This window comes from Gymnoscopelus microlampas (genome assembly GCF_963454915.1).
Source record: "Gymnoscopelus microlampas genome assembly, chromosome: 3".
In the NCBI taxonomy this organism is placed as follows: Eukaryota; Metazoa; Chordata; class Actinopteri; order Myctophiformes; family Myctophidae; genus Gymnoscopelus; species Gymnoscopelus microlampas.
In genome coordinates this window covers 17,764,865-17,788,983 of record NC_139940.1, presented here as the reverse complement: position 1 = coordinate 17,788,983, position 24,119 = coordinate 17,764,865, and the positions used below count along the sequence as shown (strand labels likewise).

Here is a 24,119-nt window from a genome sequence, read left to right as displayed (position 1 = left end):
TTTAATTATACTAGAACATTTTAAAACAATTCTGAACAATATAAACCATGAAAAGTTGAATCATACACTTCAATGCAGCCAGATCATGTCAGTCAGTCTTTCGACATTGATTTCAGACAAAGTGCCAGTGAAAAAGGTACTACCTTATAAAAATTAAATAAAAGTGAAGAGAGTGGTGCCTTTGATGAGCCCCGTATTGATGTTGTCATCAATGTTTGTTTATTGGACATACAGACAAAGTCAGATATAGGAGTGGTTGGCACCACTCAAAAATAGCAGATCTACAAGCTCCCGGTGCCGTGCTATGAGCTTGTATATCTGCTATTTCTGAAAAGCGTGACACAGAAACGTTCCCGGATTGAGTGGCTTAAATGCACTGTGACACTAAAGGTTAGAGGCAGATTCCAGCTGATATAGGGGAGAGAACTCTTTCATTACGGTGCAGTCTTCCCTCTCTCTCCTCTTCTACCCCCTCTCCTCTCTTCTCCTCCTCCCTCCTCTCCTCTCTGCCATCTCACGCTTCGATTGAGTCTCACTTTTTTTCCCCCTCGCTGGCGAATAATTGAAAGCTCAGCGCGGCAGAAGTTATTGTCGCCTTCTCTCCGTACGCGTGTGCAGACTCCATTTTACGTGACCATGTCAAGACTTGTTATTTTAGTCCGGTGCTTCCACAGCAACTCTCTCTCTCTCTCTCTCTCTCTCTCTCTCTCTCTCTCTCTCTCTCTCTCTCTCTCTCCCTCTCTCTCTCTTCTTCTCCTCCTCTCCTGTCCTCACGTCCCTTCTCCCTCTCCTTTGCATCTCATGCGCTCTGTCTTTATCTGGCTCCTCTTTTATGTCTGGGCCTCGTCTCGTCGTATCCCTCGCTCCACGCCGCCCCATCAATCACGGCTGTTTTGGTCGCCCCTCTCTCCATGTGTCCCTCGCTCTCCTCCCCCTCCCGCTGCCTTTCTTCTCTCTGGCTCCTCACTTTGACACCCCAAACCTCCTCCTCCCTCTCCTCCTCGCACCCCCAACCCCATGTCTGGCTCAGTTAAAATCTCAATTTGGTTATGCATATTCCCTCTTTTATCCTTCTTTCTTTGACTCTCTCTGTTCTCTCACTCAATCTCTCATCCCGCACGCACGCATATACACACACACACACACACACACACACGCACGCGTGTGCACACACACACACACACACACACACACACATATATACACACACACACACACGCACACGCACACGCACACGCACACACACACACACACACACACACACACACACACATACACACACACACGTGCACGCGCGCGCACACACACACACACACACACACGCACACGCACACGCACACACGCACGCGCACACAGACAGTCAGTTCGGCCTGTTTTCTCCCGAGACACAAACAATTCAATTTTGTTGCTCATAATAAGTATGAAATATAGATGCAAATTGCTCTTTCTTTGTTACGCTGTCTCTCTGTACTCCCTCCCTCCCTCCACAGGTGCCTCACAGAGAGGCTAATTCATCAACCTTTCATCAATTCATCAATTCTCATCATTCGTCTCTATCTCTCCCTCTCTCTCTCTCCCTCCCTCCCTCCCTCTCTCTCTCTCTCTCTCTCTCTCTCTCTCTCTCTCTCTCTCTCTCTCTCTCTCTCTCCTTCCTCACTCCGTCTATCACTCCTCTATTCTCCTCCTCTGCTCCTTAACTCCTCAGTCTCTCCCATGTCGTTGTGAACTGTCAGCAGGACAATAGGATGTACATGTATCGACGGGGAAAACTTTACTCCCTTCCCTAACATGCTCCCTCCCTTTATCTCCTTCCTTCACTCCCTTCCATCCTTGCCTTCCCTTTTGTGTTCATTTCCTTCCTTCCCCCCTGTCCCTTCCCGTTCATCCTTCCCTCCCTCCTGTGCCTGCTGTGGTCCTTTCCTTCTCACAGCGTTCTCCCCATTCCCCCTTCCTTCTCCCCTCCGCTGTTCCATCCCGTGGCTCCCTGCAGTGTTGCCATGTCCGCTTATTATAAGTGACTTTGGGCTTCTTTTACTGTAAGGTTGCTTGGAAGTTGCGGGTTGCGTTTTTTTCTGGGGCTTGTTTCTAAAGTGTAGTTGCTTATTTGGGCTTGCTTAACAATTGTTTTATTTTAACCAGTGGTTCTCAAATATGTTCATGTCATAATAATAATAATAATAGCTTGAATCTGTCATAATGTCTGTGTTTGACTATGGCAGGGGTCTGCAACCTTTAAAGTCAAAAGAGCCATTTTGGACCAAAAAATAAATACAAAATCTGTCTGGAGCCGCAAAACCTATTTTAGCCCATCAATGCTGGTGCCGCGCCAATAAATGTGTTGCAGGCTTTGACTCAAATTTGACAGAAATGTTGAAACTTATTATTTATTCTACACATCTTTACAGTATTGGAGCACATAAGAATCTATGTCTCATATTACAGCAACGATAAATACAATTTTAAATGTGAAAAAAAAGAAAAAACATTGTTCATTTCCATATAATGTTTTCTATAACTACAGGGAGCCACAAGGGAAGGGCTAAAGACCAACATGTGGCTCCAGAGCTGCAGGTTGCAGACCCCTGGACTATGGTGATGTGCTGTACATGCATGCTTCAATCTCCACACTTGAAGCAGTCTACCACAGTGCCCTACGTTTTATCACTGGTGATGATTATCTCACCCATCACTGTATTTTATTTGATAAAGTGGGTTGGCCATCTCTCGCAGTACGTAGAGAGCAGCATTGTATTTTATTTATTTATAAGGCCTTGTGTGGTAAGCATCCTTTGTACCTATCTTCGTTTTTAGAACCAAAGGTTACTGGACATTCAACACGTTCACAAACACACATTAGATATAGCAGTCCACGCAAGAGCAGTGAACAAGGAAAGGCTGCTTTCAATTATTATGCTCCACACAAATGGAACAAACTTCAGGACTCTCTGAAACTGGAGCGATTGGTCTCAATAGACATTTATGGTACTTCTTGAGGACACACTACATAGTAAACCTGTTTCATGTAACACTCTGTGATGATTGTGATATGATTCAAATGTTTGTTATTGTTTCTCATTATGTATGTATCATATGTTTTATATGCTGTTATCAGGGCGTCCTTGAAAAAGAGAGCTTGCTCTCAATGGGCTTCCCTGAATAAATAAAGGAAAAAGAAAGAACCCACGGACGCTTTACATCAAAAACAATGAACAACCAACAAACAAACAAAAACAACAACCAACTATTTGCCATGATCCTGATAGAATAGGTGTCTTTTCAATGCGGCCTTAAAAGACTCCATGTGTTGGAGCATGGCCAATCCCTATTGGGAGAGAGTTCCACATGGTGGGGGCTGCTACACTGAAGTTTGGGGGTCATGGACCCCCAAAATTAATATGTATTTGTCCCTAACCCCCATCTGAACATGTTTTGTGCCAGGGAGCCCCGTACCAGATTCGTGTTGTTAGAAAGTCTCAAAAATCTTCCAAATATTCCACATTTTGTGTTAGACTTATTTGTAAATAGCAGATCTACAAGCTCACAACGCGTCGCATCGCGACGCGTTGTGAGCTTGTAGATCAGCTATTTTCAATGCATACGGTATATAGGTTTAAAGTGCTCATAATGGCCTATATAGTGCCCTATAGTTGCTTCTGTTGGGCTTGTTTTCCTATAGACCTGGCCGCTTACTTCTCTCCCGTGTCCGTGTCTCTCGATCCAGGGGTGGTGTCCCAGCAGGACAACGGGAAGACGTTCGCCGTGTCCAGCACCGTGCGGATCCCGGTGGAGAGGAAAGACAACGGGGCGGCGCTCAGCTGCGAGGCGTCCCACCCGGCGCTCAGCGGCGGCCAGAAGAGGATCCGTCACTATCGTCTCGACGTCTACTGTGAGTCTCTCTCTCTTTACTCAGTTTGATTTGGTTCCCTCTTTACTTTTTTTTGTAATTTGTGATTATTATAGCGTGCACGTTCCCCCACGGGAATAATAGTTATACTGGGCAAATACCGTCCCCTGTTACCGTCGTCAGCTGTATTACCATCCGGATCGACAGTCAGTAATTGGAAATACTTTGCACTGTCTAATCTTTCAAATTAGCTCGCACATTTCTTCCTCTCAAACTTTTATGGTTGTCTATAAACTTTTCAGACGTGTACTGAAAACACGGCTCTATACCCAGGTTAAGGGCTCCTCGAGTGTCCCAAGTCTACAGTAGTAAAACTTTTTCTGCGTTTTTTGGCACTGCCATGGGTTTTCTCACAACCAAATGACTCGTAGCAGCCACCGGCTTCACTGTGGGGTTGTGTTGACACTAGAAGTCTGTGTCTGGAAATAGCAGAGGGAAGTGCAAGGGTGACTGCATTTTCAAATACCCAAACTAGGACTCTCAACCGCTTAAAGCAGTATTTCGAAAATAGTGACAATCTCAATGCGTTGTGAGCTTTTCGAACATAAAATAAAATAAAATATGTAGCCTGGCATTTTCATCAGGATGGCGGACAGTTATTTTTTTGCGCATAGCACACCTATAGCGACTGCACCTTTCAACAGAACAGAATATTATAAAATTGTGGCAAAAGCCAGGACAATTTTGGTAGTGAATGTTGAAACCTAGTGTTTTACAGATATTTGTTAGAACTCAGGACAGGTAAACTGGCAGAAGGAGACTCGCTCACTGCATAAAAGTAAAAGGAAAACTCCTTGGACAGACCTCAAGAAAATATATTTCAAAAGTGTTATCTTGTGCTCGGTGCTCAAAGTGAATTAACCCATTGAGACCTGAAGCCGATTCTACATGTCTCCTAAATCTCAACAGTGTTCTGCAAAAGGTATGTTTCTATATCAGTGGTGTTCAAACTTTTTCATGTCAAGGACCCCCAAAATTATATGTATTTGGCCGCGGACCCCCATCAAAATATTTTGTTCCAGGGACCCCCCAGAAGCAAAGATTTTAGTTAAAAATGTTCGCTTTAAAAATATATATATTCAAAGATTTGCACACATTTTCACGAATTTTCAAAAATAGCAGATCTACAAGCTCGTAGCGCGGCACTCGGTGCCGCGCTATGAGCTTGTAGATCTGCTATTTTTGAATAGCCCAAAGTGTAAAATAATGCTTTTTCGCTCAAATCTAAAAATGACACAGTTCCAGGTCTTAATGGGTTTAAAAGCAAACGTTTCAGTCCTCCTAGGACCTTGTCAGTTAGAACACCCAGATGAAAACTGAACAATCCCGGGCAAAACCGGGCCATCTGTGTCACCATAACATTTGAGGTGTTATACGGTAATAGCTTTATCCTGTGTGGATTGTTGCACTACTGACATCAAAATGTCAAAAAGGACATTACGGACATCCTGTCATTCTAACTCGTCTGGACAGGGCCATTCATTGTCACATGTTGTGCTCTTGTTGTATACAGGGGTCCCAACAGACACACTATTTGGGGTCCTGACCCACACATTATAAAAACACTAAGCACCATCAGCTGACAAACCTGTTTCACATTACTCTGTGAAATGGTTCCAATTGCTTTTCTTTGATTGATTGGTCTTGGCTGACTCAGTTTAATCAATTGTGTTGCCCTGAAAGTGCAATCTCGGCACATATACCCAGCAGAGGGAAGCTAAAGCACGCTCTCCAAATTAGTGAAATTACTTTCACTTGATATTTGCCCCGGGTCTAAAACGCAATGGACGGCAACATTTTGCAGAAGTCAATGCTTTAGTGTGGGTTTCAGAAATTAGTTCATCAGAATTCTCAGACAAGTGTTGGATTATAGTATTTCAATATGACTCGTATTAAATTAATGCATCGTTAATTTACTGATAGTTTGACATAATTCTGTTGCTCACTCTTGAAGACCGAGGTTCATGGTAGAATTCAGTAATGGTTCGTGTCTATATTGGCAGCACAATTGATGGGTTTGCAAGTTAAATGGAATGCATTTATATGGCGCTTTTATCCAAAGCACTTTACATTGTTGCATTACATTCACACCGACAGTGGAAGCAACAATACAAGGCACCAGGGGCGTGCACAGACATTTTGAGGGGCAGGTGCTCAAGTAAATTATGCTTTTTTTTGTTGACTTGGTCTGCTCTTTTTTCCCTCTACACCTATTTGCCAAAAATAGCCGATCTACAAGCCCACAACGCCTCGCAGCGCGAGGCGTTGTGGGCTTGTAGATCTGCTATTTTTGGCTAAAGTTCTCCTCAGAAAAGGGATGCTAGGTTTCGAGTGGTTATGGTAAAAAAGAAAAATCATATCACATAAAGATTTGGCGGACCGCCTGTAGTAACTCTGAGGACCCCCTAGGGGTCCCGGACTCCCTGTTGAAGACCCCTGCTGTAAACTGAAAAAGAAAAAAACTTTTTTTCAAAAGGGCACTTCTGGTCAAGAGGGCAAAGGGCAGGTGCTCTAGCACCACCTAGAGTCTATCTGTGCACGTCCCTGCAAGGCACCAACCTACTCATTGGGAGCAGGAGTAGGGTTACAGTGTCTCGCTCAAAGTCCCCTCGACACGAAGCCAGGAGGAGTCGAGAGCGAGAGTCTTCCTGGTCCTAAGCGATCGCTTTACCCACTGAGCCACCGCTGCCATAGTTGGACACACAGCGATGGCAGTGGTACAGCTGGGTACTAATGGACTACAAAGGTGTGTCTAATGAGAAGAGACAGCCTACCACAAGAACACTGGCTTAATTGTATTTTATACCACCATGTAATTGTCTGTCCGACCCTGTCCAGGCTACGTGGAAGGAGGTGGCAGTGGCTCAGGAGGTGGAGTGACAGTCTGGGGATTGAACGGTCCCCGGGTTTGATCCTTATTGGTTCCACTAGGAGGCTTTGTGTCTAACTGCTCCCCTGTGTGCTCACCTACAGCAGCACCACCGCCCGCTCAAATGCAAGTCATTTCCCCTCGCGGTTCAATACAAATGCCCTCGTTCCCTTCCAAAACAAAGGGGAAGAGAGACATAATATATGCCACTACTACTTAAACTATATACAAGCACAGTATAAACTCCCCCAGGGGTCTATATACTCTACTGTACTTGTTCACTCCTTTTTCACCTCTAAAACAAATGCCTATGCCGAAAATGTGCGTGCGTGTGCCTGTGCATGCGCGCGTGTGATCATGGTTTGGGCCCATGTTTTTGTTATTCGTTAAATCATTTATTTGTAGCGCTGTCGCCTCACAGCTAGAAGGTCCTGCGTTCGATTCCCGCCGGGGACGCTGTGGGCGCTGGGGGCGTGTCTTCTCCTCCGCGTCATCAGCACCCAAACCCTGGGTGGGGGGTTGGCGAAAGGGCCTACTCTGTGTGGAGTTTGCATGTTCTCCCCGTGTCTCTCAGGGTAGTTAATACCCTCACAAAAAATATGTAGTAATCGTGGTCGCTATACCGCCTCCCCCATGACAGCCGGGGCGCCTGATGGAGATGAAGGGAACTGGTTGGAATAACGTGTTCCTTCCACGCGCTACGTCCAACCGGGGAAACTCCCTCCTGTCAGGTGACAAGAAGGTTAGTTGGCTCTCATGCATTGAAGGAGGCATGAGCTCGGCTCTGGCCTCCCTAGGATGGTGAGTGGAGTGTAGCGCCCAGGATCACTTAGTTGGCACCGGGTGGAAAACAAGGGTTACAAAATCGTGGGATAAAAAGATTGTTTACATTTTTTTTAAATTTGAAACAAGAAATAAATAAATAAGTAACAATGCGCAAGTGTGATCGTGGCAAAATATGGTCACATTTTGTAGCAGGAAGCAGTTTTCATTACTTTTCCAGGTGTTTATGCTGTCTGCCTGTCTGCCTGTCTGCCTGTCTGTCTGCCTGTCTGTCTGCCTGTCTGCCTGTCTGCGGACAGATTTTGTCAACAAAATGTAAAGCAGTCGTCAAATTGTACGGGTGTGTAGTTGAGATCAAGGCTGTGTTTGAAGATCTGTGTGGTCCTAACAAGGGCACTGGAAGTAGCTACTACTACTAAGTAAGCACCATGCATTTTTAAACAAGACAACAGTCTTGTTTGAGCTATATGAGGACAGATCATGTGAACTTTCAAAAACTTTTAAATATGAATAAAATATTAGAAATGACAAATGAAACTAGAGACATTCGTTGAGGTGATTATTATTTCACTAATCTGTTAACTCTGGTTTATCATGAGACTTGCTCAACAAGAATATCATTTGTTTTACCAAAATGTAATATGCTAATTATTAATTAGCATTAATATGAATTCATTGTTCAATTTAATGAGCACTCCACTCCACTCTAAGTATTATATTTTCTGAAAGGCTGAATTGAGTCTAGCCCCCCAATTATAGTGTATTAATATGGGATAGTCATTCAAATTAATGTTCAATATGTATGCATTTCATAAATGATAACAATATTTGCTGAATGCGATTGACTTCTGCAAGTGTCAGCATCTCCTGATTGTTCAACGCATTCAAATTATGGCAAGTCGTAATAATGTATATCAATGTTAGTTGCATTAGCATTCCACATTTACATCAGCATGTTTGTCCAATGCAATTCATATCACCCACGTATCCTAATGTGGAGAATTAAATAGGCAATGACATATTTTTTCTGTCAATATGTTAATGTGGATAGTCGAGAACCAGTATTTTTTTCCTACAGTTGCCTATATATATGTTGATAGCTGTACTAATAGCACAATTTATGTTGCCAGTATATAATGTTCAAGTATGTAAAGCATCCTTCATTATTCTTTCAGAATATTCATGTGGATAGCTGAGTATAATATATGTTTTTCTGGCAGCATATTATGTTCATAGTTAAAGGCAGGGTAAGTGATATGCTTTAGTTAAAATAAGTGTTAAATAGCTCTATATTCTGATAGTACTCATTGCTATAGAGTGTTTGTTCAGTAAAAGGAGTCTCCCATGTCTCTCCAGCTCTTTATTAAACAGAAAATGCATTTTCAGTGCTCTTTCCTTATTGGCTTAAACTTTGTCATCTACCTGAAAACGTACTATATTCTGTTTACGAAGAGCTGGAGAGATCCCTGTGACCGAACAAACGCTCTGTAGCAATGATTACTATCAGAATATAGTACTTTAACCTTTTTAACAAAAAGAAACAAAATATATCACTTACCCTACCTTTAAATACCATACATTTCCTTTCAGTACATTTATATCCATAGCTGTACAGTATAAAAGCAACAATAATATGAGAATATCTGTTAATATTCAGCATACTGTAATACTATTGATGGATTATATCTTCTCCTGCCGGTATATTGATGTGGATATAGTAAAGTATAATTCACTTCCCTGCCATTATATTAATGTGGCTAGTTGAGTACAATTTACTTTCCCGGGCCGGTATATTAATATGGCCAGTCGAGTAACATGAATTTTTCTTTGTTGACACCTGGATGTGATTGATGAGGGACAGCCACGTCAGACGTGAGTGCATGCTGATACCGTAGGAGGTGGTTGAGTGCTGCGACCTGCGGGTAATGGCTGTGCTGTGAGGGGTCAGGGCAGTGGTACGTAGTAACAAAGTACATTTACTCGAGTACTGTACGTAAGTAAAATGTTTTGGAGCTTGTGTACTTTACTTGAGAATTTGTATTTTAGGATACTTACAGCTTTCAGTCACACTGGTGTAAGGGCTTACGTGTATTCCAAATACAGTACACTTAAGCCCCATTTCAAATATAGTGAAAAAAGCAGATCTACAAGCTCACAATGTGTGTAATTTTGTAATGTCTAAATTTCAATACAGCTGGCCGTGATATCATCAACATCAAAAATGTTTTAATAGATGTAAAATCCTAGATTAGTTTAGTTTTTATGGTTGTTAACCAAATGTTTTCTTTTTACTTGTGAAGCTTTCCTGGAAGTGAATGTGATATTGTTTATTCATGTTTTTGGTGTCTTATAATCCCGTAAGGGATGCGGGTCTTATGACAAGACACGAAAAAATGCATTCATTCATTCATTCATTCATTCATTCATACAGCAATGCATTGATATGAAGAAGAAAATGTACTTTGTAATTTGTACATTTTAAAAAGCATGTACTGTTGAACACTTAAAACCAATACTTTGACCACTTTGCCCAGTGGTGTCGTGCGTGGAGGCCACCCGGAGTAGGACGGCATGTGGCCAGTACTTTTTAATGTCTCAGCCACCGTCAAAGAAGAGAAAGATACTCGTTCAAAGCAAACTTTTAGTTTCAGCTCTATAATTCATGGCATTCCTTGAATTTGCATTAGTTTAAAAAGACTACAAAAAACTGAGCTAAAAACATTTCCTATAATTTAAGGTGAAAATAAAATGCGCGCGGTGTGCGCGTGCCGTGCGCACGCACGTGCGCGTGACGTGATTAAAATACCGTCCTGCCAGTAAAATAATCACCACGACACCGCTGCTGGTGCCTAGCCTGTGCTGCTGTGGTGATGGCAGCACAACACAACAGACCAGACCAGAACAGTGTCCAAAGCAGATGCTGCAGTGTGGGTCCTACCATGATAACAGGTGTCCCAACTGTTGGCTAATGTATTCGGCTGGTTGCCTTGGAAACTGTTGTTTGAAGCCCTTTCATACAGCTTTCTCAATCCAACCTGTTTATTTGTTGTTGTTGTTGTATATCTCTCTCTCTCTTTCTCTCTCTATCTCGCTCTGATTCTATTTCATGTTCATGTTTGTACTCTTTCTTCTACATCAGTGATTCTCAAACGTTTCAATTTCAAGGGCCCCCACAACTCTGAGAGTGGCAGACCTGTAAGGGTCAATTGGGTTTCTATCATGTGTTCTACCTCCATCTTTACTCTTCTCACAGAAACTACAAATGATGGAGCGTGCACAAAAAAAACAAAAGAATTTCACTCACTTGGTTCTTTACACCTGTAAAGTTGTGATGTGACAACAAAGCTGAAATTGTTATTCTGACTGACTGGTTCTCCTCTGTCTATATCACTAACTCTTTCTCCTCTGTCTGTATCATCACTAACTCTTTCATTCTCTCCACAGTCGCCCCCACAGTGAGGATCATCCCTCCGTCTGGGATTCTGCGGGAGGGAGACTCGCTTGTCCTCACCTGCTCGGTCACCGGGAACCCTCTGTAAGTGTGTGTGTGTTTGTGTGTGTGCGTGCGCATTTGTGTGTGTGCGTGCGTGTGTGCGTGTGCGTGTGCATGCAGTTTATACTGCCCTATAAAGTTTAGTAACTAAATTTTCGGTCAAAACTAAACTCCCTTTCTTTTGAAAAAAAAATAGTTTATTGATTGATTTCTCATTTTCCACAAAAGAAAATATACAAAGGAAACAGACAAAGGCCGACACATACAAAGCCATACGTCACAACACTCCTGACAAAGTAAACCACTTCAGCATTGTTGACGCCTCAACAGCACTGTGTGTGAAACACTGGCACTCCTACTGAAAAAATAAGACAATCATAATAATAACTTCTCTCACTTCAATAGTCTTTCGAGTAAAAACGATCAATGCCAATTCTAAATAGCCTCACTTACAAGAGTCCAAATATCCAGAGCCACAAGAAAGTATACATATATGTATTGTACACCTACATAAACATACATTCACATTTATTTATTAATAGTGCAATTTCAAAGTTGAAATAAAGAACTTGTTAAAATAAAAGCAAACATTGCTGGCCTTATATATGAATATTTATTAGAAATTAAATTACAGCAGTGATTCCTGCTGATTTGTTGGCATATCTTATCAATGAAATGAAATAATTAATAATATTGTAGCGCTGCTGCAAAAGACTCGGCCGCGACTCGACCCCGCGTGAGTTTTCTTGACACCGCTGAGTCTGCTGGGTTCGATTCTAGCTCGGGGCACTAGAGCGCTCCAATATCAATAAAATCAGCGGAATTGTTTCTGTACACACATTTGTAAACTGAAGCATAATTAGCCAAAATATGTTGCCAGAACCACCAGAGTTTCTTAATCCAGCTCCCAATTTTATCTTTGGCCACCGGCACCGACCGTGTGTTTTTTTCTCCATCCCGGGTGGCAGCTGTTGCTGGTCGGGATGTCTGTGACTCTGTGAGCATGACCTGCCCGCTCGGTCGCGATTGCGATCCGTAAATTGAACGGTTTGTTGACTCAAATGCCGGGGCTTATTGTGTTTGCTGGAACACAGGCTAACAGGTAAAATTGACACAGTGAGTGACTCCTCCAGCGCCAATTTACTAGTGTTAATTTAACTCCGAGAGGGTACAAATGGAACCAAATGGACCTGTGGTCCATGTATTTACCCTCTCACCCTCATACGTATGTGGGTAGGAGACATATTGTACCACAGTACATCATAGAACAATCCAAGAGATACTTTTTCTGGTTGGTTGTTGAAGCAACTTATTTTCAATAACTTCTTCGGAAGTTTGTGGGTTTGTATCAACTGTTCAAAAGACATTACACTAGTATTTAAAAATAAATCTCTCGTTTTGGTTGCGTCTTGTCCCATTGCTGGAAGCCAGTATCCAACCTTCCTGAAAAATATATTCCTTGATGTCTGTTTTATCTTGTGACAAAGTCTCAGAGTTAAATTTTGAGAGAGAGAGAGAAACATTACAAAAACTCCAGTAACTACAAAAGCCAACTCAAAACCAAGGCTGTAATACTGCAGTAACTTCACTTACGTAATGCCGTTTGCCTTGGTTTTTAGTTGGATTTTTTTTTGTATTCTACCAGATGATAATAAATTAGAAAAGGATAATGATGTTGATGATGCAAAGTCTAATTGATAGGAAAATTATGAAAGTGAAAACATTAAATATAATTGTTTTAGGACAAAAATGACATCATTTAAATAGCAAGTCCACTGTACATTTCTCAATGTCTCCAGACTTAAGTAAGTATATGCACAAATACTTAAAGGACGACTTGACCCATTTTCAACCTATCTTCATATAATTGGTCCTCATAAATGTTCATTATAATATTGTAAAGTTTTTGTCTATGCCTACCAGTGACATCATCAATGAGGAATCGAAGCTAATAGAAACGGCAGGCTTTCTATTCCTGGAAAGTTAGCATTTACAACAAATTAAATAAGAATTTTGAACTCTTGTTTGAAATGACCAAACCTGCCCATATCGATGATGTCCATAGTCCTCCTCTGAGACACAGAATGAATAGACAAAAATGGTACTATGAGCTTTAGTGAAGACCAATTATATGAGGATTGGTTGAAGATGAAGTGGTCCTTTAAGTAGAGTTGATGAATACTATTAGATATCAGTATAACGTTACTGCACATTGCTTTCACGTTGGTATTGGAGCCATTTAAGGCAATGCAAAGGCAGAGAGCAGTAACTACATTTTTGGGGTCACGGTTCAAACCAGTCATCACGGCTTTGGGGCATGAGAATTACCTCATGAACGCATGTTCAATTAGTGCAATGTTGTGTACCTATAACCCATTTGGCTGCTGGCCAGTCAACCACTTGAAGCCTATAAGCGCCCCGTATTCCGGAGGATTTGCCAGCAATAGCAGACGCGTCACGTTTGCCAGATCGACTATTTCTGCCGAAATCGATCGGAAACAAGGCAGACCAAGTACAGAACCAACTCAGGTCCGTTTTACTAAGTATAGAGGGCTTAAGTGGATAAAAAGCCATTTTTCCTCAGTTTTAAACTTTGTTCGGTTACTGCACTTAGGCTTTGTAGGGCAATATAGCATTCATCTGCTTTTAGCCAACTTTGAGACAAAGCTTTTATCTGTGTGTGTTCTCCTCTCTGTGGACCCTCCAGAAGGGTATTGGGCCCTAAGCTCTTAAACCTCCCCTGGACGGGCCGTCTGTCTGTGGGTGTCAGGTCCTCTAAAGCCCCCCACACAAAACGTGCACGCGCGCGCGCGCGCGCGCGCGTGCGCGCGCGCGTGCGTGCGTGCGTGCGTGCGTGCGTGCGTGCGTGCGTGCGTGCGTGCGTGCGTGCGTGCGTGCGTGCGTGTGTGTGTGTGTGTGTGTGTGTGTTTAACGGCTTGAGCTAAATCCCATGCTGAACACTGGCTGAGGAGCCCATTGGCTGGAGCCTCACCAAAGCTTTGTAATGGCTGGTCAGGGACTGTGTGTGTGTGTGTGTGTGTGTGTGTGTGTGTGTGTGTGTGTGCGCGTGTGCATTTGTGTGACAATGAGACATGAGAGATGGGACTGCTGGGTCTCTCTGTATGCTGACCATCATCTCTCACTGGACACACACACACACACACACACACACACACACACACACACACACACACACACACACACACACACACACACACACACACACACACACACACACACACACACACACACAGACTCCATTCCCTCTCCTCTCGTCGCCTGGTCCTGTTGAGCATTACTCACCAATTAAATGTTGTTTGCTTTTAGGTTAGAGGTTGTTTTCATTCTGCTTGTTAATAGAAAGACAGTTAAACAAACAAAGAGAGGCTGCTTGTCGCTTTGTGCGTGTGCATGTGCGTGTGCGTGTGCGCATGTGCGTGTGCAAGGGTGTGGATGTGTGTGTGTGTGTGTGTGTGTGTGTGTGTGTGTGTGTGTGTGTGTGTGTGTGTGTGTGTGTGTGTGTGTGTGTGTGTGTGTGTGTGTGTGTGTGTGTGTGTGTGTGTGTGTGTGTGTGTGTGTGTGTGTGTGGGTGTAAGACACTAAATGAGAGGAAGGTTTAATTAGGCTTCCTGCGGGATCTAGACAGGGTGACATTAGACATGACACTACGCCAGACACACACACACACACACACACACACACACACACACACACACACACACACACACACACACACCCTTCATCACTAGGGAGTGCGTATGATCCAAGTGCCTGCCGTTCCCTCTGCAGCCTCTCTCTCTCTCTCTCTCTCTCTCTCTCTCTCTCTCTCATGGACATATCATTTTGTCATCCCTCCTGTCACCCCCCCCCCCCCCTCCCCCCTCCCCTCACTCACCTCCCACCCCTCTCAGGTGTTGTATCAGTAAATCAGTCTCTCATGGCCGTGCCCTCTGCCACGCTGCCCTGTGTGACGCCGTCTATCTCCCCCTGTTCCTCTCTCTCTCGCTGTCTCTCTGCTCTGCCAGACCCTGTACCGCCCGCCCTCCTTCCTGTCACTGTCCATCTTCTCATCCGTCCATCCGTTCATCTCTCTCTCGCTCTCTCTCTCAGTCTATCCATCCCTATTTTCTTCTCCTTCTCACTCTTTTGTCCAGGGCTGCAACTATGGGTTATATTCCCATGCAGAGATTCTATACCGACTGCTTTTTCGATCGATCGAATAATGAAGAAGTGCAGTATTTTGATCATTTGTTTTATCTGATATATCAATGAATCTATGTGAAAACATTCAAATAGTTTTTTTTTTTTTTTTTACAGTCGACTAAAACAATTAGTATAGACCCCTTAACAGACGACGTCACACTGATAAGAACCAGTATGCGTGCAACCAGTATGCGTGCAATGAAACCCATTCTATCAGGTCTCGCTAGGACGCGCCTCACTCGCCAACACACAAGAGGGGGTTGGGGTGTGCTGAAACCAGCGCACCCCAAAACAACATGTTGAGAATTGATTGCGTGAAACAATCACCTGTGCATCCAGTCTCAATGTTAGTAAACAAATAATTGGTCTATGGTTACCCACTTAGCCCTATATTTTATACTTTTATACAGTGGTGTAAAGTAACTAAGTGCATTTACTCAAGTACTGTACTTTAACAATTTTTAGGTATTTTTTACTTTAATGGAGTGTTTCCAATTTTTCGGTACTTTCACTTCTACTCCACTACATCTCAGAGGCAAATGTTGTACTTTTACTCCACTACAATTATTTGAAAACTTTAAAGTTACTAGTTACTTTGTAGATTTTGATTATGATTACAAAACATACATTAACCACTTCAGCCCTATATACAGTACATGTCGGCCATTTGAAAATAGCCGATCTATAAGCCGATCTATCAGCTTGTAGATCTGCTATTTTCAAACGATTGTCATACATTTGAAAACTTGAAATGGGACATTCTTTTGGTGCTTTAAGTACTTTTCCCACCACTGCTTTTACACAACAGCGTTGCACATAAATAGCGGAAATAACCGATCTCTATGGTATGATGCGGCGTAACATCACACAGCAGACGCCAATCAGAGCCTCTCTAAACGCAGCATTATGCAATTAGGAAGTGCTGATATGCATATGCAGGGACATTGAGTGAAAAACAAGTGCTCACAGGGGGTATCCCCCGTGAGCACTATCCCCCGTGTAACAAGCGCACCACTGTGTGCGTCACGTCAACAAGGTCGTCATCAACAAAGAAAGTGACTGCCTTGTTCTCGTCGTCAGTGCTTTTGGTGTGCAGTACTTATGCATTACCCGTTGTTCTGGCGGATCAAACGTATGCATAATTCATAGGGGAATACTAAATGAGGACAAAGATAGAGCAAAGAAAAAAGGTAATGTAAAGCTACTTTGGGGGAGAGCAAAATACGTCATGTACATATTTTTTATCAGAGTTTTTGTATAAAGCCAGATGTATAGCCTTCTGAAATGAGTTGAAGTTTAAAGCAGCATGAAAAGGAAATACATTACATTACATTACGGTCATTTAGCAGACGCTTTTATCCAAAGCGGCATACAATAATAAGTGCATTCAACATAGGTAGGGAACGAAGCTACTAATCACCAGAAGCATTAAGTGCATTCTCTTCTAAAACAAGCAACTAAGAGTATACCTAGCGCTAAGGTAAAAGTGCAATAATATCAGCTACCTACTTTCATAAACAGATGAGACAAAATAGGAAAATCTAATGATCAAGAGCTAAAACAAATAAGTGTATCGAATAAACAAGATCCAATAAAACAATAAAACAAGAGTTTGTACAACTAGTTAACAAGTAGGCAAGGCGAAGAGGAAGGATAGTGTTTCCTGAAGAGGTGGGTTTTCTTTCTTTTGAAAAAAGCATGAAAAGGAAATACGCAAGTAAAGTACCTCTAAATTGTACTTAAAGCGTCACTATGTAGCTTTTCTTTTATGAATAAAATGTAATTTGTCCAATCTGTATGGTAGGCTATGTTAATACAATATAACTTATACAATTGGAGTGGTTGTATTTTGTCTCCCTGCTCTTCTATTGAGACATTTAGATTGTGTCAAAGGTTATGTCTCACCTAGACACAATATCTGACAGGAATTTTGACCTGATGATCAAGATTCAAATGTATCCCCAGAGCAAGCAGGCAGGCTCTATTAGCTCAATGTTAAAAACTGCAGCACTTGAGCAGGAAACCAGGTTCAAATCGTGGATAGAAGGGGAAAATGACATAGTGCTGCTTTAAGTACAGTACTTAAATAACTGCACTTATAGTTACACTTCAGCAATGGAGCTCATTTCAGGAAAAGGGAGGACCCACAACAACAGCAACACAAAACACTGGCTTTTATTGCATTTGATTTCATCAGTTGTGCAATCGACATGGTTCTCCAAATAAGCGGGAAGAGGGTCGTATAATATTCCTCTGCTGGCTGTATATAGAGCTGTCATTAGTCATACGTCTGTTCACAATACTCAACTCTCATTGCTGATGGGAGATTTCATTAGTGCCCTGCATGGAGCTCACAGGAAATAGTGCGCTGAAGCACTTATCAGCTGAGTGCACCAGTTTACCATCCTCAAACTAGAAAGCACTGGCTCTCAACATCGGGCCTGGCGACCACCAGCGGCTCCAAAAGGACCCTTACAGGTCTGAATTTCAAGGACCCAGTTTGATATGTATTAGGCCATTGATTCTCCAAGTGGGGTCCGGGGACCCCCAGGGATACTTGAGGGGGTTCCAGGGGGTCCCCAGCTAAATGATGGATAGGAACCAAATGGACCCTTATGGGTCTGTAGCTCTGAGAGTGTACAAATGGAACCAAATTAACATTGATTTTACAATATGAATTGGGGTCCCAGCGATAGAAATACAATTAAATGGGGGTCTGTAGCCTAATGCATGTCAAGATCTGCTATTTTTGAAAAATCGTGAAAATGTGTGAAAATCTTTGAATAGATATATTCTTTTCAAGCGAACATTTTTAACTCAAATCTTCGCTCCTGGGGGTCCCTGGAACAAAATCTTTTGAGATGGGGGCCAAATACATATCATTTTGGGGCCCCTTGACATGAAAAAGTTTGAGCACCACTGCTACAGAAAGTTTTTCATAATACTGTTGGGATTTAGAAGACATTTCTAGAATCGGCTTCTGAAAGTCCAGGGCGCACTGGGGGGATGGTCTCCAAGACTCTCGTAGATAAAAAATTCAAAATCGATATTTTCGATATAATCGATACATTTACGATAGTCTTGATCTAAGACTATAGTAGTAGCATGTTTTGTAGCAATAAAGTAGCGGTTGCAGTTGTAGTGTCAGTAGTAACTGTGTAATAATGGTGTCGTAATAGTAACACAGTAGCAGCAGTATCATTCTTTCTCTAGCCTCTCTCTGTCCTGTAACAGGTGTGCCTGTGTGGGCGGAGGGCACATAATCTGTCTTTTGTGTTTGTTTGCTGTCGGTGTTGTGAGTGTGTGTGGTGTGATGTGTGCTTGTGTGTGTGTATTTGTGTAAGGCTGGTGGCTTAGAATTCTCCCTAGGAGGATTTCTGTGGATTTGCAGTAAAATATATACCGCCCCTTTGCTATCTCTTAAAGAATTTAAAGGATATCGAAAGTCAAGCAACTCTCTACCCGTGTGTGCTTCTCTCTAATGCTCCCTCTCTCTCTCTCTCTCTCTCTCTCTCTCTCTCTCTCTCTCTCTCTCGCTCTCGCTCTTGCTCTCTCTCTCTCTCTCTCTCTCTCCCCCTCCAGGCCTAGGACTATCCAGTGGTCCAGGATCAATGAGACTTTACCTGAGCGGGCAGAGATATCCGGCCCCACCCTCCAGATCTCCCGTCTCAGCCAGTCACACAACGGGACGTACCTGTGTCAGGCACAAAACAACTACGGCCGTGCCGCCGACCACTACACCCTATTGGTCTACGGTGAGTCGCCATGACGACAGCTGTGTCGCCAACTTACTACTGTATATAGTGCAGTGGTTGTCGAAAGTTTTTTAATTTCATGGACCCCAAGTTTGGTATAAACTGTATGCATTATTAGGCCACCGCGATCCCCATAACTCTTGAACCAAATGGACCCGTAAGGGTTCATTTGGTTCCATTTGCACACTCTCTGAGTTACAGATCTGTGAGGGTCCATTTGGTTCCTAATTATTAACACTTTAAGACCGGGAACGCATCTCTGTGTCATTTTTTGATTTTGTTGGGCTATTCAAAAATAGCAGATCATAGCGTGGCACAGAGTGCCGCGCTATGAGCTTGTAGATCTGCTATTTTTGGAAAATCATGAAAAGTTGTGCAAATATTTGAATTTTTTCTTTTCTTTTTTGGCGGACATTTGTAACTCAAATCTTTGCTTCTGGGGGTTCCTGGAACTAAATATTTTACAAATGTTCCCTTTAAAAAATATATAATCCAAGATTTTGCCACGAATTTTCACGATTTTTCAAAAAATAGCAGATGTACAAGCTCATAGCGCGGCACTCGGTGCCGCGCTATGAGCTTGTAGATCTGCTATTTTTGAACAGCCAAAGAAATCTAAAAATGACACACAGATGCGTTCCCGGTCTTAATGGGTTAACCCAACTTTGAGAACCAACGTTATCGTGTCCGAAATATCTTAACGTTGTTGGTAAAAAGTGTTGTGTCGTTTTTCTCATCCCGTCTCCAGCTTTTTTTCTTTGTACAAAAAAAGAAAACGTTGAAGCGATCCATTTTTTTCCCTGCTCCATTTCTGGTCCCTAGCATCTGGGGCGATGATTAGGTATTTATCTCCTCTCTTATGTTGGATTTAATTGGATTCATTTATTCCTCCCCCAGTTTCTATCTCCACTTCTAGTGTTGGAAAGTGACCGAGCTCTGATAAATCCCGTGGCTTGTCTCATCTGTCTCTCAGCACCGCTCTATTTATTTTTGTTCTTCTGGATTCCGTTGGAACCTCTGCCGAGAGACCCCCCCCCCCCCCCCCCCCCTCCCCGTTGTTATCGACTCTGCACAACTATCGATCGTCCCACAACGCGGTACCCTAGTCTACGGGCATCATTATTCTGACTAATTGTCGACTTGTCGCGGATAGGAGCGATTTGTTATGTACACTGATGACTCAATCCTCTCCCTCTCTCTCTCTCCGTGTTTCATCATCAGGGTCTGAACTTTGTGGAGAACAGAGCCTCCCCAGTTAACCCATTAAGACCGGGAACGCATCTGTGTGTCATTTTAAGATGTTTTGGGCTATTCAAAAATAGCAGATATACAAGCTCATGGCGCGGCACCGAGTGCCGCGCCATGAGCTTGTATATCTGCTATTTTTGAAAAAAATCGTTAAAATGTCTTTGAATATAATGTTTTTTAAAGCGAACATTTGTAACTAAAATCTTTGCTTCTGGGGGATACTGCAAATGTCTTCTAAATCCCAACAGTTTTTTTGAAAATGTATTTGGCCGTGGACCCCCATCTCAAAATATTTTGTGCCAGGGACCCCCAGAAGTTGTAACAGTTAAAAGTGTTCGCTATTCAAAGATTTGCACTCATTTTCAGGATTTAAAAAAAGAATAGCAGATCTACAGGAGCTATTTTTAAATAGCCTAAAGAAATCTTAAAATGGCACAGCGTTCCCGGTCTTAATGGGTTAAGCACAACAACTCGGTACAGTAATTGTACAAGTAGTGTGGGCGGGCGAGAGACAATTTTTACAATTTCACGATGCGCCTGGACTATATCGCAGACCTACAGGGTATTCATATGAACATATGTTGCTATGGGACGCGGTGCCAGATATAATGCGGGGCATTAGAGTGATTCAGCTGAGGCTTCATTATTACATTTTCTTCTTCTGTGTGGAATCACTCGGTGCTGATTCTGTTAGAGCTCTGTGCAGGAACCTGACATGTCTGGGCGCCTTCCTTCCGCCTCTTATCAAATGAGCCTTGACCAAAAAAAAATGACAATGCAGCTAATGTAGTGTTCACAATGTAGGTAGTGGTGTCAGGAAAATATATATCCAACGGTGCGTGCGTGTGCGTGTGCGTGTGCGTGTGCGTGTGTGTGTGTGTGTGTGTGTGTGTGTGTGTGCGTGTGTGCGTGTGTGCGTGTGCGTGCGCGTGCGTGTGTGTGTGTAGCAAGTGGTCAGATGGGTGGACCGCACACATTTCAGAGCATGTTTATTTTCATGATCAATCAATCAGTCAATTGTGTTCCGGATTGGATCAATGGAACTAGCATAGTTTACTTAAAGTTCCTATGTATTGTTATCACAATGAAAACTTATTTATCAAGGTTTTAAAGACAGAATACCATGACTTTTTTAATATTAATGTTATATTATCATCTTATTGTTTTCCCAATTATTTGGCGGCCCATTGACAATGTCCTCATGGCCCACCAGTGGGCCCCCGGCCCACATGTTGAGAATCACTGGAGTGAGGGGAATCTTTTCTCAACACTATATAGTCCTATACAGTACTTTGTTGTACGACGCCCACTACATCCCCAAAAATAGGGACGCCAGATTCACGAGCAATAGGTCCTATGCACAGCAGACATATTGGACAGAAATTGGGCCTCTTCCTTACTTCCTTCTCAGGTCTTACCAATGATGCTGATGGCTCTGTTCCATCTAGTGTAGCACAGTGGTTCTAAAACGTTTTAATTTCAAGGACCACCATAACTGTACAAATGGAACCAAATGGAACAAATGGAACCAAATGGACCCTTACGGGTCCATTTGGTTCCATTTGTACACTGTCAGAGTTACACCCCCGTAAGGGGCCATTTGGAACCCTCTCAAGAAACCATGAGGGTCCCAGGACCACACTTTGAGACCCACTGGTGTAGCAGAGTGTTTCCCGGTGAGCCAACATGCACAATATCAGCACCCTGACTCTGTTTGACCAGAATGGAACGGAGCCTTCTTTAGTATCATTAGTAACACCTGTGAAGGAAGTAAGGTAAAGGAAGGTAAGGTAAAGTAAAGTGTTTTCCAATATGGCTGCTGTGCATAGAGCCTATTGTGTATTTGCAGGAGAACTTTGTGCAGACGTCGACGCAGATACGCGGCTGCACCCATTTCACAGGTTACACAAGAAGAGGATGATGTTGGAGGGCGGACCTCGCGGCTCTCAGGATGAGAAACTCTTGTATCTCCAAATAGCCTTGTCAGGAAATAGAGGATGGCTCATACATATTTGAAAAGACACAATGAGTTCAAAGGGCTTTGGGGCCTTGAGGTTTTTACGTAACTTGCGGGAAAACTTTTGACTTTAAGACGGGGAAAAAAAGAAGAGGAACATTGCGAGGCGTGAGGTCTTTCTTAGCGCGGCTGCGGTGGCAGTCAGCTCATCATCAGAGGATTACACCGTTTTCACATGCTGCACGTTTGAGCCGCAGCCTAATTACGCCCGCACTGCGCTGTCATTCAACCCGAGGGGCCCCTTTTGATCTCTCCTGCCCCCTGCTGGTTGGTCCTACCACTGCACCCAAACACACCTTTTTTAGGAGATCAGAACGAGAGCGCATGTGAGGAGAGAGAGAGAGAGAGAGAGAGAGAGAGAGAGAGAGAGAGAGAGAGAGAGAGAGAGAGAGAGAGAGAGAGAGAGAGAGAGAGAGAGAGAGAGAGAGAGAGAGAGAGAGAGAGAGAGAGAGAGAGAGAGAGAAACATGACGAGGAAAGTAGGGAAGGAGGAGTGTGTTATATAATATTGTTTTGGGATGCCTTAGGTTAGCACCCCCACACACTCCTCTAAACATATGCACACGTGCATTCTGTACATGCACATGCACGCACGCACGCATGCACGCACATACCTATACATACATAGACCATAGAACATGCGTACATAGAACATGTACATGCACACGCTCATGCATGGAACAGAAGTTGCTCACAAAATGGCAGCCATCCAGTTTCCGCAGAGAGAGACAGACAGATAATGAGAGAAGGGGAAAGCTGGCATGGCAGGTGGCAATGGTGGCAGGATGAAAGTTGACATCCTCGCCCACTGTCTCCATCATTCTCTGCCTCCTTTTCTCTCTCTCTCCCTCTCGATTCCCCAATCCCCCTCCTCCTCCTCCTCCTCCCTCTCTCTAGAAGGTTAGATATGTCAAGCTTTTATGTGCTCTGCACACATACCATCTCCCGCTCATCTCTCTGCGTCTGCCATCCCTCACCATTCTCCCCCGCCCGCCTTTCTCCACCTTTTGTCTTCCTCCATTGGCCTTTTGTTGCCTATGATTTCTGCCTATGACAAAAGGAAAAGATGATTTCTCATCTTTTCCTTTTGTCTCTTTTGCCCTATACGCTGCTTTTTAATTGCGCCCTCCTTTTTTTTGTTCCTCAATTGTCATTGTCACAAAAGAGACAAAATGCATGTGACTTAGGCTACTTTTCTTTCTTTCTTTCTTTCTTTTTGTTTAAAACTGAGAACAAGATCCACGAAAACAAAGTAGAAACTAACCACCCTGAGCAAAACTCGCTGCTCAGCTCAGCATTAAAGCAATTCCAGCAAATCAGCTTTGATGAAATGTCTGCCCCACTCTCGTAATGCCAGTGGCTTTTACTGTGCAATCCAACATGGGACACATTGTTTTCCCCTCTCAAAGTGAGGAATTCATTATTAAATTTGTCTATTAAATAGGCTGCATGCTTCACTATGACCTTCTACTTAAAATATTGATCACATTTCTTTCTTTATCACAATGACTGTGTTCTAGATGCTATAGATGGATACTTGATTGATCCTGAAGAAGAATTTTGAATGATATACACGTGCACGCACGCCTGCATGCACGCCCGCACGCACGCCCGCGCGCACTGACGCACGCACGCTCGCGCGCACTGACGCACGCACAGACTCACACACGCACGCAGACACACACACATATAGTGGAACTACTGAACCGCTTGCCTGGAATCCAGACTGATTGCTACGTTCGTCTTTTGGATATTTTTTTCCACTCCGCTTATCATAAGCGGAGTGAAAAAATGCACAAAATGAACATAGCGGTAGCAATCACACTGGATTCCATGCTACTGAACTGC

At 43.1% G+C, this 24,119-nt stretch overlaps 1 protein-coding gene across 1 annotated transcript in view; it reads left to right on the top strand.

Moving 5' to 3' along the window:
* Positions 1 to 24,119, top strand: part of cadm4 (cell adhesion molecule 4) — a gene marked incomplete at its 3' end in the record, with an annotated part of 104,235 nt that overhangs the window by 57,367 nt on the left and 22,749 nt on the right. Inside the window, exons 4-6 of the mRNA XM_084052245.1 lie at positions 3,722 to 3,886; positions 11,001 to 11,091; positions 18,835 to 19,007. Coding sequence (XP_083908371.1) covers positions 3,722 to 3,886; positions 11,001 to 11,091; positions 18,835 to 19,007 — 429 coding nt within the window. The remainder of the gene's footprint in view (positions 1 to 3,721; positions 3,887 to 11,000; positions 11,092 to 18,834; positions 19,008 to 24,119) is intronic.